The 27,799-nt window shown below is 38.2% G+C and overlaps 1 protein-coding gene across 1 annotated transcript; it reads left to right on the forward strand.

Annotated features, from left to right (window-relative positions):
* The first annotated feature begins 5,640 nt into the window (after positions 1-5,640).
* Positions 5,641-27,728, forward strand: LOC145941086 (uncharacterized). Its single transcript, XM_083046898.1, has 7 exons — positions 5,641-6,719; positions 6,816-6,985; positions 8,021-8,160; positions 26,010-26,184; positions 26,289-26,412; positions 26,786-26,877; positions 27,583-27,728. Exons 1-7 carry the CDS (start codon positions 5,641-5,643, stop codon positions 27,726-27,728), a joined length of 1,926 nt encoding a protein of 641 aa, XP_082903024.1.
* Positions 27,729-27,799: the final 71 nt, after the last annotated feature.

Raw genomic sequence — 27,799 nt, forward strand, 5'->3', positions numbered from 1 at the left:
AAGCAGTGGTATCAACGCAGAGTACTAGAGAGAGAGGCAGTGGTATCAACGCAGAGTACTTAACTTTTTTAGAACTAAATGAGTGGCACAAAAGAAAATCAGATTCTAAGGAAACTGAACGCTCTGTAGAAGCTATACGTAATATGAGCATCGAAGGAACATCAAAGGAGCAACAGAGAAGCGAAACAACAGAAGCGGAAGAGATAGAAAATGTTTCAATGATCTCAGGAGTAAGAATGTATAATATATAGTGTTTATAAGCTTAGAACATATATCATTAGAAGAGGAATTGAGCACTGAGCCTGAATTCAAAAACTGTGTGAGAGAGAAAGATACAATGACTAATTATCCGCAATACGCATGTACTGATACCGTTATTGTCATGACAAGATGGTTTGTTTGAATGTGAAATTAAGCGCAAAGCATACTATACCATTCCATGGTAACGACGATATCAGCGCATGTGCATTGCGGATAATAGTTAGTCTCTACCTTTCTCTCTCGCTCAGTTCTTGAACTCAGATTTGCTTAAAAATATGGGGGGCTTCCATTGATAGATATGTTCTAAGTGTTTAAATGATGTACAATGTTTAAAGGCCAATTTCACCAACCTCGGTTAACTTTAACTCTAATTAAACTATGTTTGACTCTTTTTAATGAACGTATCTGAAAAGAGACAGATGTAGTTTAACCGGAGGTTAAAGTTAACCGAGGTTGGTGAAATTGACCCTAAAAATCTTTTTGCAAATCTTTACATGTACATTTTAATTTTACAGGATGATTTAACAGAGGAAGAGAAGGCGGAAAAAATAAAAAAATTAGAAGAACAACTCCAAAAATTACAAGGGGAAAAAAATATTAAAAAATTATATCGCGAAGGCGGCCGTGGTCGAAGTCGAGGTCGAGGTCGAGGTCGAGGTCGAGGACGCGGCAATCGTTACATAATTTATCAACGCAATTGTTCGATTAATTTTAATTAAATATAATTAATGCTCAAATGTGTAATTGTTTATATATCTTCAAAGCAAATTCCTCCTTTGAATCCTGCATTATTTGAAAAAAAAAAAAAAAAAAATTTTTGTAAATATAAAATATTTAAAATGTTTACCATAATTTTTAAAGAGTCTGAATAAGAATGTGTTAACAGTTTAAGTACCATTGAATGCAGAGCAAAAAATAACGAAATTTAAAAATTACTCTTTCTATTACTATATTACCTTTCCATTATTGTTAACAATCAGTAATCTCAATGCAAACCACGCCAAATCATATTAGCACTTTCGAGCCATTAAACTCTCTTATCTGAAATACACCTGTCCTATTACTTTCAAGATTTATTATAAAAATCCGATTACATCAAAAATGTATATATATTTAATATACACGTATAAACAATATTTTTAAACGTTTTTATTAAAATAATTTATACAATGTTGTTGGTATATTATATATTTTCCATATTCCACATGACTATTTTGACTATTATGACTATTTTTATGTATGTGTTTGTTTTGTTCCTCGTTTTTTTCCGCTGTTGTTTCTATTGTTCCGCTTTTCTGTTCTTCTGGTGATTTGATGGCTGATGAAGGTATATTCATTTCTTCATATTTTTTTATCATTTCGTTAAATAGTATCTACATAAGATAAAAAGAACAATTAATAAATTATTTAGTATATTACATAAGGAGATACAGATAATGTATAATTATAATATCAACAATAATACAAATATTTTAAAAATCCATGCAAGTGACTAATAAAATCCAACCTAACCAAACTTTACATTTCTTTCTAAAACTATTACAATGTCACGTGATTTTATTTATGATTATTCTACTTAATGATATATGTATTAACATATAAAATGAATGTATTAACATATAATAGACATTAAAAATGATACATATTCAATTTTATGCCACAAATGTTTTCTTATAATTACCTCTGAATTTTGAGAAATATCATTCTGTGATTGAATTTGTTTTTCTTGGTCTATTGTTCTGCATGTTTGTATTTTAATAATTTTTTTTCTTAATTTGCGCCGCAATTTCGCCTTATCACGAGAACGTTTTAAAGCTGCTTTCCCAGACATACGCTTTTTTCCTGAAAGGCAGTAATTGTAATTTCTAAGCAAATATCTATTTTATAGATACCTCACAACTTATTATAAGTATCAAAAATACACTAATAAGGAACATATACTTTATTTTTTTGCATCTTACCTTGAATATGGTCCATTAGAATAAATCGTATATTATATCTAACAGTACGATCGCACACTGAATGGTAGCTTAACCTAACCTCACCTAACTTAACTTCGCACAAAGGTACTACAAGATGTCACTCGTGAACCTTACAGCAATGTGTAGCACTGTCACTCACAGACCGAGTAGATGGCGTTAAAACGCTCATATACATATTTATGTTGTTAAATCTTTTTTAAGTTATTTTCAAATTATTTTCAAGTTCAATCTGCTAAATAACTGATTACAACATATTCGATACTCTATACTGGATTTTTTGGGTCAAACATTAAAATGTCAAACAATTAATTCGACGCTGCATATCTTGAAGGCACTTAAAGAAACATTTAGAGACCAAAATCATAGCAGCAATTAATTGCGTTAATGTACTTTACTCTTGAGGGCATGCTAGCACCGCCACTCTTTCGGGTCGATTTTTCTAAGTAAAACGTGGAGCAATTAATTCGATACTGCATATCTCAAGAGCACTTAATTAAATAAACATTTAGAGACCAAAATCATAGCAGCAATTAATTGCGTTAATGTACTTTACTCTTGAGGGCATGCTAGCACCGCCACTCTTTCGGGTCGATTTTTCTAAGTAAAACGTGGAGCAATTAATTCGATACTGCATATCTTAACAGCAATTAATTAGGGAAACATTTTGAGACCAAATTTATTACAGCAATTAATTGCGTTAATGTACTTTACTCTTGAGGGCATGCTAGCACCGCCACTCTTTCGGGTCGATTTTTCTAAGTAAAATGTAGAGCAATTAATTCGACGCTGCATATCTTAAAAGCACTTAATTAAATAAACATTTAGAGACCAAAATCATAGCAGCAATTAATTGCGTTAATGTACTTTACTCTTGAGGGCATGCTAGCACCGCCACTCTTTCGGGTCGATTTTTCTAAGTAAAACGTGGAGCAATTAATTCGATACTGCATATCTTAACAGCAATTAATTAGGGAAACATTTTGAGACCAAATTTATTACAGCAATTAATTGCGTTAATGTACTTTACTCTTGAGGGCATGCTAGCACCGCCACTCTTTCGGGTCGATTTTTCTAAGTAAAATGTAGAGCAATTAATTCGACGCTGCATATCTTAAAAGCACTTAATTAAATAAACATTTAGAGACCAAAATCATAGCAGCAATTAATTGCGTTAATGTACTTTACTCTTGAGGGCATGCTAGCACCGCCACTCTTTCGGGTCGATTTTTCTAAGTAAAATGTAGAGCAATTAATTCGACGCTGCATATCTTAAAAGCACTTAATTAAATAAACATTTAGAGACCAAAATCATAGCAGCAATTAATTGCGTTAATGTACTTTACTCTTGAGGGCATGCTAGCACCGCCACTCTTTCGGGTCGATTTTTCTAAGTAAAACGTGGAGCAATTAATTCGATACTGCATATCTTAACAGCAATTAATTAGGGAAACATTTTGAGACCAAATTTATTACAGCAATTAATTGCGTTAATGTACTTTACTCTTGAGGGCATGCTAGCACCGCCACTCTTTCGGGTCGATTTTTCTAAGTAAAACGTGGAGCAATTAATTCGATACTGCATATCTTAACAGCAATTAATTAGGGAAACATTTTGAGACCAAATTTATTACAGCAATTAATTGCGTTAATGTACTTTACTCTTGAGGGCATGCTAGCACCGCCACTCTTTCGGGTCGATTTTTCTAAGTAAAATGTAGAGCAATTAATTCGACGCTGCATATCTTAAAAGCACTTAATTAAATAAACATTTAGAGACCAAAATCATAGCAGCAATTAATTGCGTTAATGTACTTTACTCTTGAGGGCATGCTAGCACCGCCACTCTTTCGGGTCGATTTTTCTAAGTAAAATGTAGAGCAATTAATTCGACGCTGCATATCTTAAAAGCACTTAATTAAATAAACATTTAGAGACCAAAATCATAGCAGCAATTAATTGCGTTAATGTACTTTACTCTTGAGGGCATGCTAGCACCGCCACTCTTTCGGGTCGATTTTTCTAAGTAAAACGTGGAGCAATTAATTCGATACTGCATATCTTAACAGCAATTAATTAGGGAAACATTTTGAGACCAAATTTATTACAGCAATTAATTGCGTTAATGTACTTTACTCTTGAGGGCATGCTAGCACCGCCACTCTTTCGGGTCGATTTTTCTAAGTAAAACGTGGAGCAATTAATTCGATACTGCATATCTTAACAGCAATTAATTAGGGAAACATTTTGAGACCAAATTTATTACAGCAATTAATTGCGTTAATGTACTTTACTCTTGAGGGCATGCTAGCACCGCCACTCTTTCGGGTCGATTTTTCTAAGTAAAACGTGGAGCAATTAATTCGACGCTGCATATCTTAAGAGCACTTAATTAAAGAAACATTTTGAGACCAAATTTATTACAGCAATTAATTGCGTTAATGTACTTTACTCTTGAGGGCATGCTAGCACCGCCACCTTTTCGAGTCGATTTTTCTAAGTAAAATGTAGAGCAATTAATTCGACGCTGCATATCTTAAGAGCACTTAATTAAAGAAACATTTTGAGACCAAATTTATTACAGCAATTAATTGCGTTAATGTACTTTACTCTTATAGTATGTCATATTGCATAATGGTTCATAATTAAAAATTCTAAATTTTCAAAATCTGTTTGCAGTATCTTTGAGCAATTAATTAGCAATTAATTCTGATGTATTGGTTTTTTTATTTTTGATTCGCTATAAGTGTTTTCCGGAAGTGGGGGTGCTAGCTTAATGGCAAGCTAGCACCCCCATCTTTAATTACGTTTTCCTGCTAATCGGTAGGAGCAAAAAATTCGCGCTTAGGGCAATTAATTAGCAACAAATTAGCACTTAATTATGCACTATAGCCGAACCCGATTTTTTATGGTGGGGGTGCCAGGTTAATGAGGGTAATTTCAAGCGCCAATGTACGGCTGCTATGTTATCCCCAGATGTTCAAAACGTACGTAACAAATCACAAGAAAATGCAACATATCCAAAATTTCAAGATCAATGTACGGCTGCTATAACATCATCCGTATGTGACAAAATCTTAAATTTCAAGCGCCAATGTACAACTGCTATGATATCATCCCCAGTTCAAAACGTACGTAACAAAATCACAAGAAAATGCAACATAATTAAAATTTTCGAGCGCCAATGTACGGCTGCGCTCATCTTGAAATGAATCTCGCGAAATGTGCAAAAAATGTATCAATTTCAAGGTTGATGGATCATTCGTACGTAACAAAATCACAAAGTGCAACATACTCGAGTGCCAATGATCTCTACGATCAAATAAAAAGGATGGTAAAGAGGTATACTATGTCAGTATCTTTGTCAGAGGTTCAAGAAGTGCATCTCAAGTAAAGAAATATGTCACAATTGGAAGCAAGATTGTTGGAGCAATCCACAAGGGTGAATTCGGTGGAAGAATTCATTGTGTGGGAGCAACAATGTGACGAATACATCGAATCACTGGAAGAACAAAGTCGAATAAAACGTCCACGATTACCGATCGGAGTTCGACAATCGCTTGTCTCCCAAATCGCGCGTCTCGAAGGGTTGAAGAATTCGGTACGCAGACGTTTTGTACACGCAGGTGCCGGAAACAGTTCGCGAGACGTCGGACTCATATGGCGAGAGATTGATACTGCGTTTGAGAGCCGCATCTTGACTGGTGCGGTGATAAACAGCAATCACATCGAACCTCGTCAATTTCTAGAGGAGACCAAAGACATTGTGATCGAACACGTGCAAAAAGTGTTGCAAAAACACACTAGTGTGAAAGTGAACACAATGTTTCATGGTGAGTTTGTGTCGGGTGATAAACGCACCAATAAAAGTATAAATACGAAAAACTATGAAATCTTTCGCACGTCTGATTTGCGCGAATGGTACGAGCGTTGCGTTATGGAGCCCACGCTAGCATCTCTCGAAGAATTTCAGGAACGCGATAGTGGTTGGGCATTGTCGCGAATAATCAATTTAATTGTAAATATAAACAAGTATAATCCAATGCGCGCGGGATGTCACATTAAATTACCGCGAGAAATAATGATGAAGAGAGCGGTTGTAAATGTGCAAACAAAGGACAATGCATGTTTCGCGTGGGCGGCGGTTGCAGCTCTGTACCCTGCCGAAAGACATGTGGAACGCGAATCTTCGTATCCGCATTACACAACGGTGCTCAATCTCCAAGACATTGAGTTTCCAGTGACTATAAATCAAATAAAAAAATTTGAACATGGAAACAACATTTCAATCAACGTATACAGTAACGAGAATGGTATCATCCCGCTACGTCTTTCTGAGAAGAAGAGAGACAAACATGTTAACTTGCTGTACATACAAGATAACAACGACGTTGATCATTTTGTTTGTATTAAGAATCTCTCCCGGCTTGTCAGCTCGCAACTGAGCAAGAAGAAATGTAGAAGATACATCTGTGATCGGTATGTATTATAATAAAATTTAAAATAATCATAAAATAAAACTATATAAAATACTTTATATAATTTTTAAAATATTACAATTTTGTAATGTTACAGATGCTTGCATTATTTTGGAACAGGGGATAAGTTGCAGGCGCATATGGTAGACTGTGGAAAGATAAACGATTGCGCTATCCGCTTACCAAGCGATAAGGACAAGTGGCTATCGTTTAACAACAACAACAGAAAGGAGCGACTTCCATTTGTGGTATATGCCGACTTGGAATGTATTTTGACAAAGACGGGAGAAGAGAAAAGCTATCAGCATCATCAAGTTATTAGCATCGCATATTATGTATAATGTTCATACGACAATTCATTATCTGCATATCATTCTCGCCGTAGCGTCGATTGCGTTTTATGGTTTGTCGAACAACTTAAAAATTTAGCTTTAAGTATAAAGACTATTTTAACAACAAACGTCCCCATGGTGAATTTAACATCTGACGAGTGGTCAAAATTTCACAGCTCAACATATTGTCATATTTGCGAAAAACCGTTTGCGCAAGATGATATACGTGTACGTGATCATTGCCATCTGACGGGGCGATACAGAGGTCCAGCGCACTCAAACTGCAATCTAAATTATAAAGATTCTTACGTCATTCCTATAGTCTTTCACAATTTATCAGGTTACGACGCGCATTTCATTATCGGAGATATAGCTACAGCGTTTGAAGGGAGCATCGAATTACTTCCGATAACAAAGGAAAAATACATTTCATTTACAAAGACTATCAATAGTACCGAGGACAATGATTGGAAAACATGTGTAAAATTACGTTTTATCGATTCGTATAAATTTCTCGCTACAAGTCTTGACAAATTGGCATCTTTTTTGGATAAAGACAAACTTAAAATTTTACAATCACAGTTTCAAAATTTACCAAGTGAAAATTTCAATTTATTAACACGGAAGGGCATCTTTCCGTATGAATATATAGACTCTGATGATAAATTACAAGATACGCGTTTACCACCACGTGAATCATTTTATAGTTCCTTGACCGGTGACACAGTATCCGAGAGCGATTACGCGCACGCCGAGAACGTCTGGAAGCGATTCTCCCTTGGAACGCTAGGTGAATATAGTGATCTATATTTGAAAATTGATGTCTTGTTATTAGCAGACATTTTTGAAAATTTCCGCGATAGCTGTATCAATAGTTATGGACTCGACCCCGCGTATTACTATACCCTTCCAGGATATACATGGGATGCCATGTTAAAACATACAAATATAACATTTGAATTATTAACAGATATAGATATGGTCATGTTTATCGAACGGGGTATACGCGGCGGTCTAAGTCAATGTTCGGGCAGATATGCCCATGCTAATAACAAATACATGCAATCGTACGATCCATCGAAGCCATCATCGTATCTCATGTACTTTGACGTAAATAATTTGTACGGATGGGCAATGTGTCAACCGTTGCCTTATGCCGATTTTCGATGGGTCGACGATGTATCAAATTTCGACACATCATCTATTGCGCTCGATTCACCTATAGGCTACATCCTCGAGGTAGATTTAGAATATCCACGACATCTTCACGATACGCACACTGACCTACCGTTTTGTCCGACACGTGACAAGCCGCCCGGCAAGCGGCATGATAAGCTTCTCGCAACGCTATACGATAAAAAGCGTTACGTGATACATTACCGCAACCTGCAGCAATGTACGCGACATGGCCTGCGCATTACAAAAATACATCGTATATTACAATTTACTCAATCTCCATGGCTCCAAAGTTATATTGAACTCAACACAAAATTTAGAACACAAGCGAGAAATGATTTTGAAAAAAATTTATATAAATTAATGAATAATGCAGTATTTGGCAAGACGATGGAAAATGTGCGTAATCGGGTTGATGTAAAACTTATTACACATTGGGAAGGAAGATACGGTGCAGAGGCAATGATTGCAAAACCAAATTTTCACAGTAGAAGTACCTTTTCTGAAAATCTAATCGCTGTCGAATTACGCAAACTCGAGGTAAAATTTTATAAATCAATCTATGTTGGCATGTGCATACTCGACATCTCCAAAACATGTTTATATGAATTTCATCATGAGTACATGTCACCGCTGTATCGTGACAGATGCCGGGTAATGTACACCGACACAGACAGCCTAATATACCACATCGAATGCGAAGATGTGTACGAGAATATAAAACGCAACCTCAACAAATTTGATACGAGCGATTACACTGCGGACAATGTGTATGGTATACCGCTTGTGAATAAAAAGGTACCTGATCTAATGAAAGATGAAAATAACGGTGTGATTATGACCGAATTTGTAGGGCTTAGAGCAAAAATGTATGCATTACGAGTGGATGGCAAGAAAGATACCAAAAAAGTAAAAGGTGTTAAGAGTAACGTTGTCGCGAGAACGATAACGTTTGATGATTACACGAAGTGTTTGAATGAAGAGATTGAAATGACTCGCAGTCAGTCATGTATAAGATCGAGATTGCATGAAGTATACACCATTCGTGAGACGAAAATTGCTCTAAGTCCTCACGATGACAAGCGGTATATCATACCTGAAACCACTGATACATTACTATGGGGACATTATAAAATACCATTGTAAATAATAAATAAATATTTATTGTAAAATATGTATATTTTGTAAAAAAATATGTAAAAACTATATTATATGTATATTATACGTATATCATGTAAAATATCAAATTGTATTATTTATAAAATTATTAGATAAATATTTTAATATATTGTAAAATAAACAGTATACAGATATTTTAAATAAATGTTTATAATACATTATTTTTATGTATCCAAGAATTGTGCGATTTATTCAGTCCTAACCATTTCACATAAACGTCATCACCTTTCTTCCGCAAAACCTTTTCCACGAGATAAACGTCGGGATTTGCAACATGATGTAACTCGTACTCGTAGAATCCTCCGGTGACAGAATTTCCGCGCGTATCTTCAAGTATATATGTCGCGGGATTAGTTATCTGTACTTTGGCAATTTTAAATATTTCGGTAGTCCAATTTGGTGTAAAACCTTTTTCAAAAATAGTTTTGTATTTGCTCACGCGCACCCGATCGCCTACTTTGAATCTTGTCGGAGCAGCAATTTTTATGTTACTGTATACCGTATTTAAAAGTTTTTCGGCAATCTCCGGAGTAACATCGATAGGTTTCATGTCGATAGTGCGATGTTTTCGCACATTGTACTTTGCAACGAGTCGGGGCAGTGCGTCGATCCACTTGTAATTGCCATTAAGTGTAAACATTTGCCACATATTGTTCTTTAAAGTACGATTAAATCCACTGTTCCACCACTGAGGCTTTCATAACAGAATACGTTGAGTAATGATTGATGTTGTGTTTTTTTACGAGTTTCTGCACATTTGCATTGTAAAATTCTTTTCCTCTATCGGTTTGTATGTTTCTCGGACATCTCTTGCTATCTCGAATTATCTCGGCGATAGCGTCAGCTGTTTCGCTTCCGCTCTTATTCCTGAGCGGTACGGCCCATGCATACTTGCTCAACACATCGATGACGGTGAGTATGTAATTGTATCCTTTGTTGACTCTTGCATAAGGACACATCTCGACCACGTCAGCTTGCCACAAGTCGTCGTATCCACGTACTATGACGCGTCTACGCGGAAAATTTCTTCTCGCTGGAGCGTGCAATTCCTCCACGAGTAGCTGCTTTTCAGAGGTGTTTGATCGAGGCATATTTGTAATAATGTGATATAATTTCACGTACAGTTCTTTATGTATCTTTTGATGTAGTCTGCGTTACAACCATTTTATCCAGCGTTAATAATAGCGCCTGCATATTCCTTTCAAGCCTGATTATTTTTTTCTCAATTTCTTTCTGTTGATCTCAAAAGCTTGACACTCGTTTCAACATATCGTTTGTTGGCTGCATCATTATCATCTTCCGGTTGCGCTACACGTCGTATCTTGCGCGACCTTGCGTCATAACCGGAGGCTGTTAGACACAGAGTGTTATCGCGCACGTAATTTCTTAGTAATTCATTCCATTGATAATGTGAATTATTATTCGACGTTCCAAGTGATAATCCAAATTTATTAATCGACATTTCAATACCACTAATATTGATAGACTGACTCGTGGATGTATAGCTTATTTTATAATAATACCAGCTTCGTAAAGTTCCTCGATAATCGACAATATTTCATTGTCATGAGCATTGTTGCTGGCTTGACGTGAAGCTTCGAGCAATCGCAGACGATCTACCAACTCGTTGGGATCATTCCAATGCACGTAATCAATCTTATTATTGTTTAAGGTCATAGCACGCGGTATACCTTTTCCAGATTTTTTATCAGAGAATAATGGTGCGATTATATATTTATATTTGTGTCCCTTGTTACCTAATACTGGCTGATTCACATTACCATTTCGTCTGTGTGCATTTGTTCTTATTAATATACTTTTGTAGTTCTGCAAGTCATTCGCAGTATATATTTCATCGTCGGGAATTCTCTTGAAAACCAACTCGTAAAGACCTGCTGTTCCAACGTATTTTGATCCATCGTTAATTATATTATCATTTTTATCCACATCGAAATTTTTATTACCGAGCATCATTCCTTTGTCGATAAATTTAACACCGTATACGTAATCCATCATGGAATTTTTATCTTGACTCAATATAGCTGCCACATATTTTTGAGCAAGTGGACCCAGGTGATTTCGCAATGAATTTTGACCATCAGATGTTTGTAATGAATGTTGAATTGATGTCACAAGCGATTCAGGTGAAGTCTCGAAAATTTTCTCGATAGACGTCTTATCATGCAATAATTGCCTTGGCTGTACATCTTGTATCGGAGTAGAAGTAGTTGCATCCAATAATTGTTGCATTCGCCTGCTTTTTATTCGCTTTGGAGTAGAAGTTATACCGCTCAATGAAATATTTGACCGCTTTGCTTTAAACTCTTTTTTCTCTCCGAGCATACTCGATGGTTCAATATTTTCTTCACCAGACTCAACACCGACTGTATTTTCAACAAGCTGTTTCAGAGGTTCAGAGATTGTTTTAAAATGTCTCTCCAATGCATCATCCTCCTCCATTTTACCAGTTTTCAAGAAACGATATTTTTTACGGATTGAATCGCTCGTTTTCGCAATCTCTCTCACAATCTTTTCACGATCGTTATTCATCATGTTGCAATTTAGACGTTGCTCGATCAATGCATCGAAAGCGATTAATTGCTTTGCGGTATTGCAAATTCATTAAATCCTCTTCTGTATCGTCCATTAGTCAGCGGACTGTCCTTGTCAATCGCTGCGAATCCATATTTATGTTGCCAACATTTCTGGCAAAATGCGCGAAAATTATCGTAAGACATATCTGTATTTATGTGATCGTTGTACATGTTTCAAGTTTGTTCCATCTTGTTTAAATAAAATTAATAAGTTTGCATTGTCACGTATAAGATGCTTGGGTATCTTGGCATACGTTTGACAAAGATAGAAACAGTCGACGCTCGAGTGTCGCCCCATTGCAAAGTACTCTCTTATCGTATCTTGCTTGTCGCATGCCACGTCATCAAAGATAAAAATGGAATTCGGAAACGCCTCACTCGGTGGAATGACATCGCTATTATTAGAGAATGTAAAATAACCAATTTCTTCTGTCGGTGATAGCAAATTTTCCAAATATTGATATTTCGGTTGTTGAAGCGATTTCGAGTAAACGTACATGTTCTCGAAGCGAACACCATACGGGCTTTCTATCAAACTAATCAACGTGTTAGTTTTACCACAATTCGAAGGACCGCAAATTATTCCGCGTATAGTATTCGGCAGCATGTTTCCATGTCTGCGTATTTCTTTATCCGACATCAACCGTGTTTTATCGTCGAAATTTGTAACTTTGATTATCGTCGATTGCTGAACGAACCGCATGTTTTCTCTCGAATGAATGAATGAGTCATGGAGAGCCTATTTATAGCTGCGCGGAACCATGAATTGCTCAGTACGGAAAAAATGTTTGTCATGCTAACAAGTGCTTCCGATATTCACGGGTTAAACGCCGAACAGTTGCAATTTGTGCCAAAAACATTTTTATTGCGATTTGAAAATCACATCCACTACGTGTGGGACAAGCTGCCGGAACACATAAAGGCGGATCCAGAGATTCAGGCCTGTCGTCGATGTTTCAAACATTACAATCGACCGTGGCAGCAAACGCACATCGACGGTCCAGGGCCGATGATAAAGGATTGCAGCGAATGTCAACGAAAATTGTAAAGGGTAGTGGTCTGTTTAATCGTGCTATAAACGCTCTTCCTATCGAATTACATATTCCCGGTTATCAGTTTTGCGGTCCGGGGACTCATTGGGAAAAGCGGTTGGTTAGAGGTGATCGAGGTATTAATCCATTGGATGCCGCGTGTCGCGAGCACGACATTGCGTATTCTCGAAGCAACGCCCTCATAGAACGACACGTTGCTGATAATATACTCGCTGCGAAAGCGCGAAAACGTATTACTGCGAGAGATTCGACTCTTGGTGAAAGAGCAGCCGCTACGACTGTTTGGGCAGCTAGGAAAGCAAAGACAAAATTCGGTATGGGGATGAAGGTGCAAAAATCTTTGAAAAAGAAGAAGAAACGAATACTGCCTGTGGCGAAGCGTGGTGGTATCTTGCCAATTTTACCATTGTTGGGAGTTCTCGGTTCGTTGGCCGGTGGAGCAGCGGGAGTCGCAAAGGCTGTGAATGATAGCAAGGTTGTGCAACGTCAGCTTGAAGAAATGCAACGTCATAATCGCGCTATGGAAGGTCGTGGAGTTTATCTCGCTCCATACAAGCGTGGACAGGGATTCTCAACTAAGAAAAAAAACGTAAAAAAAAACGCTAAAAATGCCTGTGGATGTAACAACAAATGTACAATTAGAACAACTGGCAAGATGTATGCGTATACCATTCTTTAGAGGTGTTTTCATGCGCAATAATTTACCGACAAACGGTGTGCGACAAAATGAGAGCGGTATCGTCAATTTGGACGACGTTGATGGCCCCGGTACTCATTGGGTGGCATATGTAAAAAGGGGAAATCGATCAATATATTTCGATAGTTTTGGTAATCTACGACCACCCAAAGAATTGGTACAATATTTAAATGTTACGAAAATAGAATACAATCACACATCCTATCAAAATTATAATCAGAATAATTGTGGACAATTGTGTCTAAAATTTCTTCAAACGACTGATATAAAGCCTGTCAATCCATCATCACGATTCAGTTTGACAACATGTCGCTCACACTAACGTTGACAGGCAAAAGTAGCGTTCTCGCTGTAAGCTACTTTCCAACTATAGATTTATCTGATGGTGATTACGAGCTCGGTTTAACAGACTTTGAAACTTATCATACGATACCGAATGTGAATTCTAAGAATAATAAATTTTACTTTGATAACGATGACAAGGAAATTGCGATACCCGAGGGATCATACGAATTACAAGCTATAGATGAGTATCTGAGACGTGCAATTTCACAATATCCTTCCAATAAAGAGCAGAATGAAGATGCAATAGTGCTTCGCGCCAATCATAATACTCTAAAGAGCGAAATCAAATGTGTTTATAGAATAAACTTTAATAAACCATATAATATAGGATCGCTATTGGGATTCTCGTCGAATCGTATATTACAACCTCAAAAATGGCATGATTCGGATTTACCTATAAATATTATTAGTGTGAATATTATTCGTATAGAATGTAGCGTCACCACTGGTGCGTACAGTAATGACAAGCGCGTACACACGATACATGAATTTTCACCGAGCGTGCCGCCAGGATATAAGATATCGGAAACGCCTGCACAGATCATTTATCTCCCAATCGTCGTACGGAGCATTACTGATTTAACGATACGTATTGTTGATCAAGAAGGACGATTGTTGGATTTTCGAGGAGAGGAAATTACTGTAAGATTGCACGTACGGCGTCGACAAAATTAGCGTGTGATGCTGGTGCTAAATGATACAGAGCATGTGAGAGACAATAATTTTACGAGGGACATTACGAGGGACAATACTTTTGCGAGAGCAGCTGCAGTGACTGCGACGACTGCGGTATCAAGTGACACTAATCAGAGATCTCGTTACACTAAAAAGAAACTCAGCGCATTGAATCGCGAATTTTTAAAATCATTGGGATTCATCGTACGAAAAGATGATTGACATTTTGAATATTGGTGATGAGCCAGTCTTTGATGATCGTATCGTCAAGGTTGAGACACATACATACAATCCATATGCCAACACATCGCTTGGACATAGCGATGAGATACGGATACCTATACACCACCAGGATTTGTATACGTTGCCGTGCGAAAGCTTTTTGTATGTTGAGGGAAAGTTGACAACATCTAAAATAGATGCAAATGAAATGATGATATTAACAAATAATTGTGTTGCGTTCATGTTTGATGAAATTCGATATGAACTCGATGGTGTGGAGATTGATCGCAACAGAAACGTTGGAATAACTTCAACGATGAAAAATTATGTTTCTTTAACAACCGAGAAAAGTAAAATCTTGAAGAATGCTGGATGGGATATGACACATAATGGGTCATGTAACGAAATTTGTATGTTCAACTTTTGCGTGCCGCTCAACATGCTATTGGGATTTTGCGAAGATTACAAGCGAGTTGTGATTAATGCTCGCCACGAATTAATTTTGATACGTTCGCGCAACGACAACAATTGTCTGTATGGACCTGCGGAAGCTGCTATTGAATTACTCAAGATACAATGGCGTATGCCCCATGTACTATTGAATGAAGTCAATAAACTGTCCATGCTACGAGCATTGGAAAGCGGGCGATTCTTAAACATGAGTTTTCGCTCTTGGGATCTGTATGAATTTCCGCTGTTACATAGTACGACCAAGCATTCATGGACTGTGAAAACTGCTTCTCAGCTGGAAAAGCCGCGATATGTGATCTTTGCACTGCAGACTGGTAGAAAAAATGTCATGGCAAAAGATGTTACTGTATTCGATCATTGTAAATTAACCAACGTTAAGCTCTATCTAAACTCGGAATCTTATCCCTACAATGATTTAAATTTAGATTATGAAAAAAATAGATTCGCCCTCTTGTTTGATATGTACTCTCGTTTTCGCAAATCTTATTATGGGTGTGATATTGAGAATGTACTAACTATCGCAATATTTCTACATTGCGGTCCTCTAGCAGTTATTGATTGCTCGCGACAAAATGAATCTGTCAAAAATTCTACCGTGGACGTGAGAATAGAGTTTGAATGTAAGGAAGATGTACCAGCAAATACTACAGCCTATTATCTCATCTTGCACGATCGTGTTGTTGAATATTGTCCGTTAACCAACGTAGTTCGTAAAATTTCTTAATCAGCAATTATCCCCTCCACCGATGTAATGTAAATGATTGAGATTTTTAACAATCGACGTCAGTGGTCCAACATTCTTGCAACGAAATGGTTGTACCGACGTTTGTGGATCTGCAAGGATTTATTCTCAATAAACGATTTATCGTGAAGGAAGCGGCGATTCTGAGAAGAGGATTCATTGTTTCACATTATTTTTTCACATGTCCCGTACCATGGCGTGTGCTCACACAATCTGAAAGATGTCAAGTCTTATGGTTGATCAGAAATCACCATAAACTGCAATGGGAAGATGGAAACGTTCCATACAGCATGGCTCAGCGTTTGATTACAACAGCTATCGCTGGTGAGGTACATGAAGAAGAGTCATCCTCTCTCGTGTACGTAAAAGGACTTGAAAAGCAAGAATGGTTGACCGATATATTGGATGATGCTAGAAACGGTTTTATTATTGAGACCTTGGATGCAAACTATGAAGATATTCCTGTATTAAGCGAATTAGATCCTACATATAGCCTACGTTGTGAAAAACATGTAAAAAATTGTGCTTTACAAAATGTATTTAAAACATTTAATTGGTGGTTGAATCATCGCAATGAATCACCACACCCTTTTTTGAATAAATTAATATTAAAATAATATTCTCTTTGTTCTCTCATTGTCCTCATACACATACAAGTATTATATGTCCGCACGTGCTCGTATTAATTTCAGTATGCGACAGCATTCTTATGTTATAATTTTTAAATGTAGTCGATTGAGGTTTGAATGTGGTTGATTGATGTTCGATCGATGTTCGAAAATGGTTGATTGATGTTTGATGGAGTTCGAAGGTGGTTGATCGAGGTACGAACGTGGTTCGAAGGTGGTTTGAAGGTGTTTGATTGAGGTATGAACGTGGTTGATCGAGATACGAACGTGGTTCGAAAGTGGATCGAAGGTGGTTGATCGAGGTACGAACGTGGTTCGAAAGTGGTTCGAAGGTGGTTGATCGAGGTTCGAAAGTGGTTCGAAAGTAGTTCGAAGGTGGTTGATCGAGCTACGAACGTGGTTCGAAGGTGGTTGATCGAGGTACACCAGTGGTTTCAATTTTAAATATTATTCATATGCTTATTCTCATCATGGAATCTTTGTCTCGGACCATCTGTTTTCTTATCTCATGTACTGAGTAAGCATTCCAGCTAATTCTTATGTCATACATCTCCTACTCTTTTTAATGAGAGACTATTTAACCCTGAGGTGTCTGTTCATCTGTCAGAAACACTTTAAAAGTTGAAATGGAGCGTGAAAAGGTATTAAGATATAAAGTTGAGCCAGTAACTTCGGTAGTGAAGTTGTTAAAAAATCGTGAAATTGGTCAACGAAGCCCTAATGCAAAATCGTTGCATCAGTTTTTACGAGATCGTGAAAAGGAAACATTGAATGCCTGTTCTTGCAAGCATGGGTGTTTTATGACATATCCCCTATATTGTCCTCCAAAAAAGCGCAAGCTTCATCATGGCATTTTTTGGATGATGTTCCATTGGGTGGACTAATATTTACGCGTCCGATAAATCTGACGTCAAAAGGCTGAGATTATCATGTAAGTTATAAATTAAATTAAATATAAATCAAATTATCTATTAATTATAAATTCTTAATAACATTTTCTGTTACTGGCGGGTCCTCGCCTAGCGCCGAATCCTGGCATGGATCTGCCACCTATCCACCGCTGCATCCATGCATGGATCTGCCGCCTCAGTCCGTCACCATCACCGCAGCGGGCTCGCAGCTTTTATATTTTATATCATATATTGTATATTCATATTTTATTTTTTTATATTTTTATATTTATATTATTTTTATATTATTTTAATTCATTTTTATATTGTATAACCTTTTATATTAATATTTTATATTTATATTTTATATTTTAAATTTATACACACACACACACACACATACACACACACACACACACACACACACACACACACACGTAAAAATACACATATTTTACATTAAAAAAAAAAATACTATTAAACCTTGTGTAATTATTTTAGGATTAAACCCTCTCCTCGTGTTCCCTTTTAAATTATATATATTAAAAAATATTAATTATTAAAAGAAAAATTATTAAAAATAAAAATTAAAAATAAATATAAGTATGAAAATTCTCTCTCGTACGCCTCGCGTCATCATTTTTCTCTCGCGGATGCTGCGCCTCGCGTCATCTTGTCGTTGTGTTATCTCCTTCCCTCTCTTTACGCTCTCATGCAAAGTTCGCAGTGCGAACGCCCCACGTTACCTATCGTATGCACTTCATATCTCTTTCTCTTTCTTTGCATTCTTTTTCTTTTCTCGCGTACGCCTCTCGCGCTCTCCTTCGCTGCATCAGCTCTCGCGCTCTCCTTCGCGTTCCTCTCTCCGTGCGGACCCCTCACCCAAAAAGCTTCATGCGGTCTTTCGCGGACGCCTCCCCCTCCCCGCGGACCCCTCGCGGACCCGGCTCCAAATCGCAGACGCTTCCCCCTCCCCGCGGACCCCTCGCGGACCCGGCTCCAAATCGCAGACGGTTCCCCTCCCCGCGGACCCCTCGCGGACCCGGCTCCAAATCGTAGACGCTTCCCCCTCCCCGCGGTCCCCTCGCGGACTCGGTTCCAAATCGCAGACGCTTCCGTCTCCCCGCGGACCCCTCGCGGACTCGGTTTCAAAATCGCGGACGCCTCCCGCATGACGTCATTCCCCCTCCCCCCGTGACGTCATTCCCCCTCCGCGCGTGACGTCATTCCCCCTCCCCGCGTGACGTCATTCCCCCGCGCCCTGGGTCCCCCCCCCTCATTGCCCCTGGGTTAGAACCCGCCTAGTATATCTACTGATCAGTTAATTACAAAACACCTTGTATATATATTTATATTTTAGAATATGTAAATAAATAATAAATATAGGTATAAATACACTAATCAAAAAAATTATCGCAACATTTAATTAATATCAAAATTTTGCATAAATTCAAATAAGCATATCTCCGCGAAAAATTGTCGTACTTCAAAATTTTTTTATTTTAAAGGGTAAAGTCTCTAAGGAATTTTCGTTCGATTTTGATTTTATCCTCTCCCCCTCCCTCCAGCCCTTTAAAAGTAAGGACGTGTTTTTTTCCAAAAAATTGCATAGTTTGACGAACTCTACGGGGTATAATCAATTTTTTTCGCAAATATCATAACTATCGTAAAATATGGACTTTTCTTTACAAATTTTTAAAAAATTGAAAAATTGAAATAGGTATCAAAGTTACCTATGCATTTTTGTGCATTCAATTACCGCCGACATTAACATTATCGGATGGGCACCACGGGGAGATTGCTGGTCAGATTTTGCCCATTGTGTGTGTGTGTGTATGTGTTTGGGTTGGGGCAGGGATACATGTTTGTATTTAAAATTGTGTATTTCCTCGTCTTCGGATGACCTCTTGCAGGCGCTCACGCATATTAATGCTGGCTCTAAATGTGGCTTGCGAAATTTCGAACCATATTCGATGTAGAGCTGCTTCCAATTGCTGGAGATTGGTTGACGGTCTCTCAAAATCACGCAGCCTTCTTCCCATCATGTCCCACAAAAGATCATCCGAAGACGAGGCAGAAATACACAATTTTAAATACGAACATATATCTCTCCCCCAAAACACACACACACACACACGATGGACAAAATCCGACCAGCAATCTCCCCGTGGTGCCCATCGGGTAATACTAATGTTGGCGGTAATTGAATGCACAAAAATGCATAAGTAACTTTAATACGCTGTAACTAAACAAAAAAAAAATCGTACGGTCTTCAATTTTTCTAAAATTTGTAAGGAAAAGTTCATATTTTACGTAGTTATATTTGCGAAAAAATTGATTACACCCCGTAGAATTCGTCAAACTATGCAATTTTTGGGGAAAAAAACGTCCTTACTTTTAAAGGGATGAAAGAAGGGAGAGAGGATAAAATCAAAATCAAACGAAAATTTCTTAAAGTAGAGACTTTCCCCTTTAAAACAAAAAAAAATTTGAAATACGACCATTTTTCACAAAAATATGCTTATTTGAATTTATGCAAAATTTTGATATTAATTAAGTGTTGCGATAATTTTTTTGATCAGTGTAATTATATATAGGTCATTCCACGTCAAATCGCCCCCCTCCCTGTCTAAAATTATATTGAAGAAAATCCAACTTGTGAGGTACCAAAATTTAGTTTAAAACTTTTAGTTTTTGATACCCTCTAATAATTTTAAAAAATTTTAAATAATGATCTTGATTTTGTTGGTCAAATAGAAAATTGTAAGTATTTTCTTATTCAAATCTCTCTACTACTCTCTACTTCTACTATTTTTTGCAAATAAAGTACTATCCAAAATTACAGCGGTTGCAAGATCGCACAGAAAAAGAAACGTCACTACAGTTACAAAAAAGGAACACTTACGCAACTTTTTGTATAACACATACAAGATAGTTTAATTAAAAATAAAATATTTACAAGTTTTTACAAAATTTGAGAAAACTGTGTTTTTTAGGCATGCAACGCACAGCACTCAAAATCGAATTTTGATTGCGCGACTAAAATCTCGAAAGCGCGAGAAAGGTGTACTTTAGAAACGGTTAATTATTGCAGTTCTCAACGAAAAGGCTACGGTAAACTCAAATGGTGCTATGATAAAAAGCCCCGAGTGCTCGGGTGAGAGCCTTTTATCCATTTCGTGAGGAAGGCTCTCTTTTGACTCATTACTAGGGCAACCAAAAATAAGCTGTGAAAATCTTGTTTTAAGCGCTTAAAATATGCTCCATAAAATTAAAAAAATACTCTAAAAACAGAGAAATATGCTCTTAAAAAATTACAATTAAAATTAAAATTAAAATAAACTTAATGAAAAATTGTTTACATTGTATATATTCTTATTTTTAGATTTATTAATTCCATTGAATTTATAAAAAACACAAAGCACATACATTTAAATTAACGCATATAAAAACGCATAGTCATATTAAAGTCAAAAGTTTAACTCTTTTAATTTATATTTTGATTACAGTAAATAATAAACCTTTCACTTAAGTTTTCAAACAAAAAGCTTTGCCTATTTGCTCGCAGAACATTTTTACATTGAAAAACTTCGTTCGACATCAACAGAAGTTATAGGTGCATATTTAAATGCCAAGGTTTCTTGAACGCTGTACTTGTCCGTTTTTGTAGTATCCGTATTATGAGATTTTCCAATCAATCGTGCTGAAAGTTCTTTTAAAACAGTAAATCCACTATTCTTCGCAATAACGTTTGCACATTTTTTCTTAATAAAATTCGCTGTCTCGCCGGTTACATTATTAATTGCTTCCATAGCATATGTTACAACTTCAATCTGCACAGTAAGTAAAATAAAAAAATATAAAAAGTAAAATAAGCAAAAATATATGCACTTATAGCTAAAATATGCAAAAATAAGTACTTACGACTAAAATATGCAAAAATATGCTGTTACATATAGGGTTTAAAATGCATAGTTTCTTCCGAAATAAATTTATATGTAATCTATTTCTTTATTAATCAAATTTAAAAAAATATGCTCTAACATATTTTGGTTGCCCTACTCATTACCAATAATTTTGTAGAATTTGAAAAATTCTGAGGTGACCCCCAAACGCCGCGCGTGATTGATTGAAAGCCGGTGGGACTTTAAGCGAAGTATATGGGCATGCGCGAAAGTCAAATTGACACGCAAGATAGGTTATAGACGGCCTACGTCATAATTTCGCGCATGCCTATGATGTCCAAATTAGTCGTTACATGGTTTAGCTGTTTGTGATGCTTGTTTATAAAAAAATGTCCTTTTTTATGATAGATAATATTTCTTGACTTTCTCTCACCCGATCTAACGACAAATGAAAGTTCTCGAACAAATAAATGTGAAATCGTTGATGACAAATTTTATTCGATATACGCCGCATTTGACTATCGATTGCATCAATAGTGCAGAATTGATGAAGCGCATATTTATTGCGATCTTTGTATTTGTCGCGACAATTCAATGTGAGAACGCGATCTTGAACATTCCTATCCGCTTCGTGTGACTGTGACAAAATGATTTGATGAGCGTGAAATTAGTAGAATGGATCGAATGGTCGAATATCGCAGCGACTTCGATAGATGTGAAATCGATTGTCAGCGAGGAGCGCTTGTGAGACACACGTGGTGTTGGAGCGTCACATTAAATTAAGTACGATAAAGGAGTATATACATGCAATGATCCGCGAAGTAGTTAATGAAATGCAAAAAAGACAATTATATGTGAGCATGGTGACTGAACTATATTGAAGTGAAGTAACGTGTATTTGACGAGTAATGAACTTAACGCAACGGGATGCATCGGGACGTGAAGTGACGTTACGTGAATTTATCGGTTAAAATACATTTGTGAAATTACGATCGCCGTAACGTGCCGTACAACAGCGTGAGGTTATATTTATTTAAATTAATTAATTAAATACTAATTATTAAATAATAATTTAATTAATTAATTAATTAAATATTAGTTAATTAAATAATTAAATAATTAACTAAAATTTTCAATAATTTTGTTTTTAAATTGGCTGAAAGAGTCACGTGAATAGTCTAATTAAATGGAACGTGACGTCAAAGCTTGACATTGGCAACCTTTCACGTCGCGTAAAGTTTTGATACTTTAAGTTGCGTTACATAAAGTTGATCGTAATTAGCTTCATATAAAACAATGTGTTTTAAGTTTTACGTCACTTCACGTTCTGTCGTTTTGTTAAGTTCATCGTAATCTTGGCATAAATCCGCGGCGGAAAGCAGATTGATAAGTGAGTAAGTGTCGCGCAACACGATCGGTCACATATGTAGAACGAAATTGACCGCATTTAGCAGACTCAAATTAATATGCTGTCGCGAATAATAATCAGTGCAGAAAAGGATGGTGCAAAGTGCCCATCGTAATTATAAATCAAAGAAACAATAGATTGAGACAATAGATTGAGCGATGACTTTAATACAATGTAAAAATAAATGCAGAGTAATATTGAAAATTAAGATGCAATGACAGAAATATTTTGTTTTGATTTTTAATTTGGCGATGTGGCATCAATGGCTTCATGCAACATCACGAGCTTTATTAGTGAACAAATAAGTTCCGACGTGGATGTTTTCACGGTCACCACGCGACTCCGTCGTCCCCGGGATACAGCTTGGTGATCTTGGCGAGTGGTCATTGAGTTGGTGGAGTGACTTCGGAGTAAACAGAGCAACCCGACGCCAGGAACTGCTCCCTTTAGCCACTTCGGTCGAAATCTCATCTCATGGATGTATTCGCGTGACCACCTTTATCAAAAGTGGTCGCGTATTTTTTGTAGATACTGCTACGAGGCAGTGTCGGCTTCCTTCGTGAGGGACGGCTCGGGCACAGCCAGGAGTGGAGCTCAGATAAAAAATGCCCGAGTATTAATACTGAGATGTCATCAGGATAATGCTTGTAGCGGTCGAGAATTGAAGCATGCCTCAATTTGAGTGAGGAAGGTGGTCATTTCCTCGAAGGTAAGGGTGATCTCTCCAATTACTCGACGCAGGTGGTGTTTTGTCGATTTGATGGCAGCTTCCAATAGCTCTTCAAAGTACGGTGTGGAAAATTAATATGCCACTTGATTTTTTCGGCAGCGTGAGCGATGCGATGGCCAGCCGGCGTCGACGAGAGGAAAAGCTCGCGCAGAGTTTTGTCCGCCCCGACAAAATTTGTGCCGCAGTTCCAGTACATCTCGCAGAAGCCTCGACGGGAGACGAAGCGATGGAAGACGACGAGAAATGCTTTCGCCATGTAGTCTGATGCGAGCTCTAGATGAACGGCTTTCGAGCAGAAGCAGACAAACAGGGCTATGAAGCTCTTGTGAGCTCGCTGGCCACGGTCCTTGCTCGTGCAAACGAAGAAAGGTCTCGCATAATCGACTCCGGTGCGGAGGAACGAGCGTGCGGGAGTGACTCATTCTTTGGGCAGATTGCCCATTAGAGGCTGCAGCATCATCATCGAGTGTATATTATGCAGCGATGCTTCACTTCGGCTCGGGTCCGTAATATCCCGAATCGAAGGCGAATCATCCCGAGCATCAACTGCACTCCTTCATGAAGAATTCGCCGATGGTATGCTTCCACCAGTAGTTTTGTGAACCAGGATGAAATCGATCAAAGGGTGCCGCTCGTCGTGCGACAATATGGCATATTTGAGGCGGCCCCCGACTCTTATCATGCCGCTTTCGTCCAAAAATGGATTTAATTTTACAAATTTACTTTTGGCTGACACGGTGCGATGAGATGTGACGGCAGCAATTTCATCGAAAAAATGCAGTTCTTGAACTCGGAGCCATTTGAATAATGCGTCGAACTCATCTGCTTGAAGTGTAGACTCCATGTTGATGAAAGGTCCGTTGTTGCGTTAAGTTAAGTGTTGCCATCGGAGGTATCAGGCCGTTACTCGAAAAAGCCGGTGCAGTGACGAGAAACGAAGCAGGAGCTCAAGCTCTCTCAATTCTGGCATTGTTAGAAAGAGCGATTGCTCTTTTTTCCGGAAGTTCGGCGTCAGGAAGTTCTAGATTCTCCTTTAACCATGAAGACTCACCGTTGCGGAGCCAAGCGGGTCTAGACCACTACAGCGCATGGTTGACAAACTCGCTCGGCGTGATTTCTCAAAATGTGCAGTCGGTTAGATTTTCTCGTCCCGGCCAGTGTGGCGATATGGGCCGGGTTTTTTGCGCATGCGCGGCCGAAACAACGGCGTATTATGTAGTTACCAAATGGGCGCAAAAGTTTTGACGAGCCTAGCAACAGCGAGCAGTAAGGTGGGTTAAATATATGTATACATAAATCGAAAAAAATCTTATATATAAAATTATATATATATATAGGTATATATATATAACTTTTTATCGATTCTCAAAAATTAAAAAAGAAAACATTCGCGCGAGTGACTAACGATACCCTTCTTTCTTGAAAATAGATACTTTACTGAAAGCGTACTGGCCGCGCATGCGCGAAAAACCCGACCCATATCGCCACACTGGTCCCGGCACATGTCGCCTGAATAAATGACACGCGGTTGGCTATATAATATTTTCCAACGCAATGAGTGTCCTTGGATCCAGTGCATCCAAAGTGATCTTCGAATCCATCCAGAAATGTATAGGCGCTGTGAAGACTCAGACACGTGCAAGTGTGGTGTATTAATATCGTGAGCAAGGCGGCGGCACATAGTTCTAAGCGCGGCACGGACACTTGCTTCACGAACGCGACCTTGCTTTTAATCACTAACAAATGAATTTAGACAGTGAAATTTTTCGAGATGCAAAGATACATCGCGGCGGCGTAGCCTCGCTCAGACGCGTCAGCAAATACGTGAAGCTCTATGTGCTTAAAGTTGAAACTGGTGTTAAGCCACCGGCGGACGTGCACCTGTTCCAGTAGTAGAAGCTCCTCGAGGAGTATTCTCCACCGCTGCGCGTCTGCGGCCGGAAATGAAGCATCTCATTCTAATTGCTGGAGCTATACAGATTTAATTAATATTTTGGTGTAGATTGTTACAAGAGCGAGTCAATCTAATAGTTCGAAAGATGCGCGATTTCCGTTAAGACGCCGTTTCGTGAAAGTGCTAACAGTGGACGGATGAATGGTGAAGGTAAAGTGATCATCGAGCGGATGCCATCGCAGTTCTAAGGTGGAGTAAACCTCGCTTTCCCACAAGTGCGGTGTTTTTTGATGACGGTGCTTAGACGGAATTTCAGCGAGAATATCTTCACAATTTGCCTATTTGCGTAGCGGAAATCCACCCGCCATGCACAATTCACTGAGTTTCTTTTGCAACGTGATGGCGTCGGATTGAGTGTTCGCGCTCGTGACAATGTCGTTGACGTAACAATCCTGTCAAAGCACGACTGTTCTGCGGGGATAACGTGCCTCTTCGTCGTCAACGAGTTGATGAAGGTTTCGAATGGTAAGAAACGGCGCGCATACGAGCCCGTGCGTTGAACGACTGTGGTCAGTTAAAACTCGCGCACGTAACCTGCAACATCGTGTCGCAAAAGAATCTGTTGAAAGACGTGATCATCAGGGTGCACGAGGACTTGTTTGTAAATCTTTTCAATATCAGTGAGAGCGTAACGATGCTGAGACCAATGCAGAAAAACATCAGCAAGTGCCGGCAACAGATTTACACCAAGGAGTAAACGTGAGTTTAACAATTCACTAGATTTCATCTTTTGCGATTCGTTAAAAACTACGTGTAGTTTTGTAGTAGTGTTCGCAAGGCCTTCCTTGATGCGGTAAATAACACGTTAGCTTATTTTCGTTGACTAATGATCTTTCTTTCCATAACAGCAAGCAATCGTTCGGCTAGTTTGTCGGATTTCGGCGAGATTTATTGACGGTGCAGAAAACGGGAACACCACATCGTATCGTCCGTCGGCTCGACGCGTGTGCATTTGAGTATAGATTTCTTTGCATCTCCTTTTCAGGGTTAAGTGCAACGGGAGCGGGTGGCTCCCTCTCCTGTTCCCAAAAACGCTGTACTAAGTCTTTCAGGTCTTGATTTGCAGTGCATTGGAATTAGCCTTGAAGATCATGCTGGGAAGTTGCGTCACAGCCTTCAGAAAGAAGTCATCCGAAGATGGTTCTGCATCATTAAAGCGTGAGGTCAATCCTTTCACAGGCCATCCTTGAAAATGATTAAGTTGTTATAGCCCTAAAAGCTATAACTATAATTATTAAAATCACATAATATAATTATTATTATTTTGTATATATTACACAAAAATAAGTAAGACGCATGCTTGCAAAAGCGCTGAGGCAATAAGAATTTCGACAAGCATACGAAATCAGAAAAACGAGACTAACGCTGAGTAAGCACTGCGCTAATTAAGAAATTACCAAAATCGCAAGCAAAGCGTTCCATTAACCTCCTTCGCTTGCGACTGGTAACCCAATTATTAGATATAAAAAGGACCCTAAGACAACTCTCGAGGTCCCAGTCAAGCTGTAGTAAAGCGCAAGTACGTTAATAACAAACCACGACACGATTGTGAACAAGTGATCTACGCAACAACTGTGTAAGCATACTTTAATTTGCGTCATCCCAAGACGCTCATATACTTTGTACAACTGACTATTTATATTAAATATATTGCGAAACCACAAACGGGAGTGAAATTCCCCCTGACGTTCCCGAGCTTCCTAGTTCTAATTCGGTAACGATCCCTTAACTATCCTGTGCCTCACAAGGGCATAACATAATTTGGTGGCAGCGGTGGGATCTACCGAAGGATCGTCTTGTGACAAGGGGTGACAAATACTTCCGAAAATCAGTTGACAAAATCAATCACGAGAACTGTCACAGTTAGTGATAAAACAGTGAACGTACGAAAAGCCGAGAGCCATCGCCGGAAAAACGACGACCAACATCGTGGGACCACCATTGACGAGACAGCACCGCCAAGCTGCAGACCGCCACAGCATCCACGGAACCTGGGACCACCACACTAGCCGCTGACACGAAATACATCGAAAATGCGAGCTGTACTACTGCTGTAAGTGCGAAACTAAATTCTTGTATA

Source organism: Prenolepis imparis, unplaced genomic scaffold, assembly GCF_030444845.1.
Source record: "Prenolepis imparis isolate NDT839.2.m4 unplaced genomic scaffold, iyPreImpa1.0 SCAF_9, whole genome shotgun sequence".
In the NCBI taxonomy this organism is placed as follows: domain Eukaryota; kingdom Metazoa; phylum Arthropoda; class Insecta; order Hymenoptera; family Formicidae; genus Prenolepis; species Prenolepis imparis.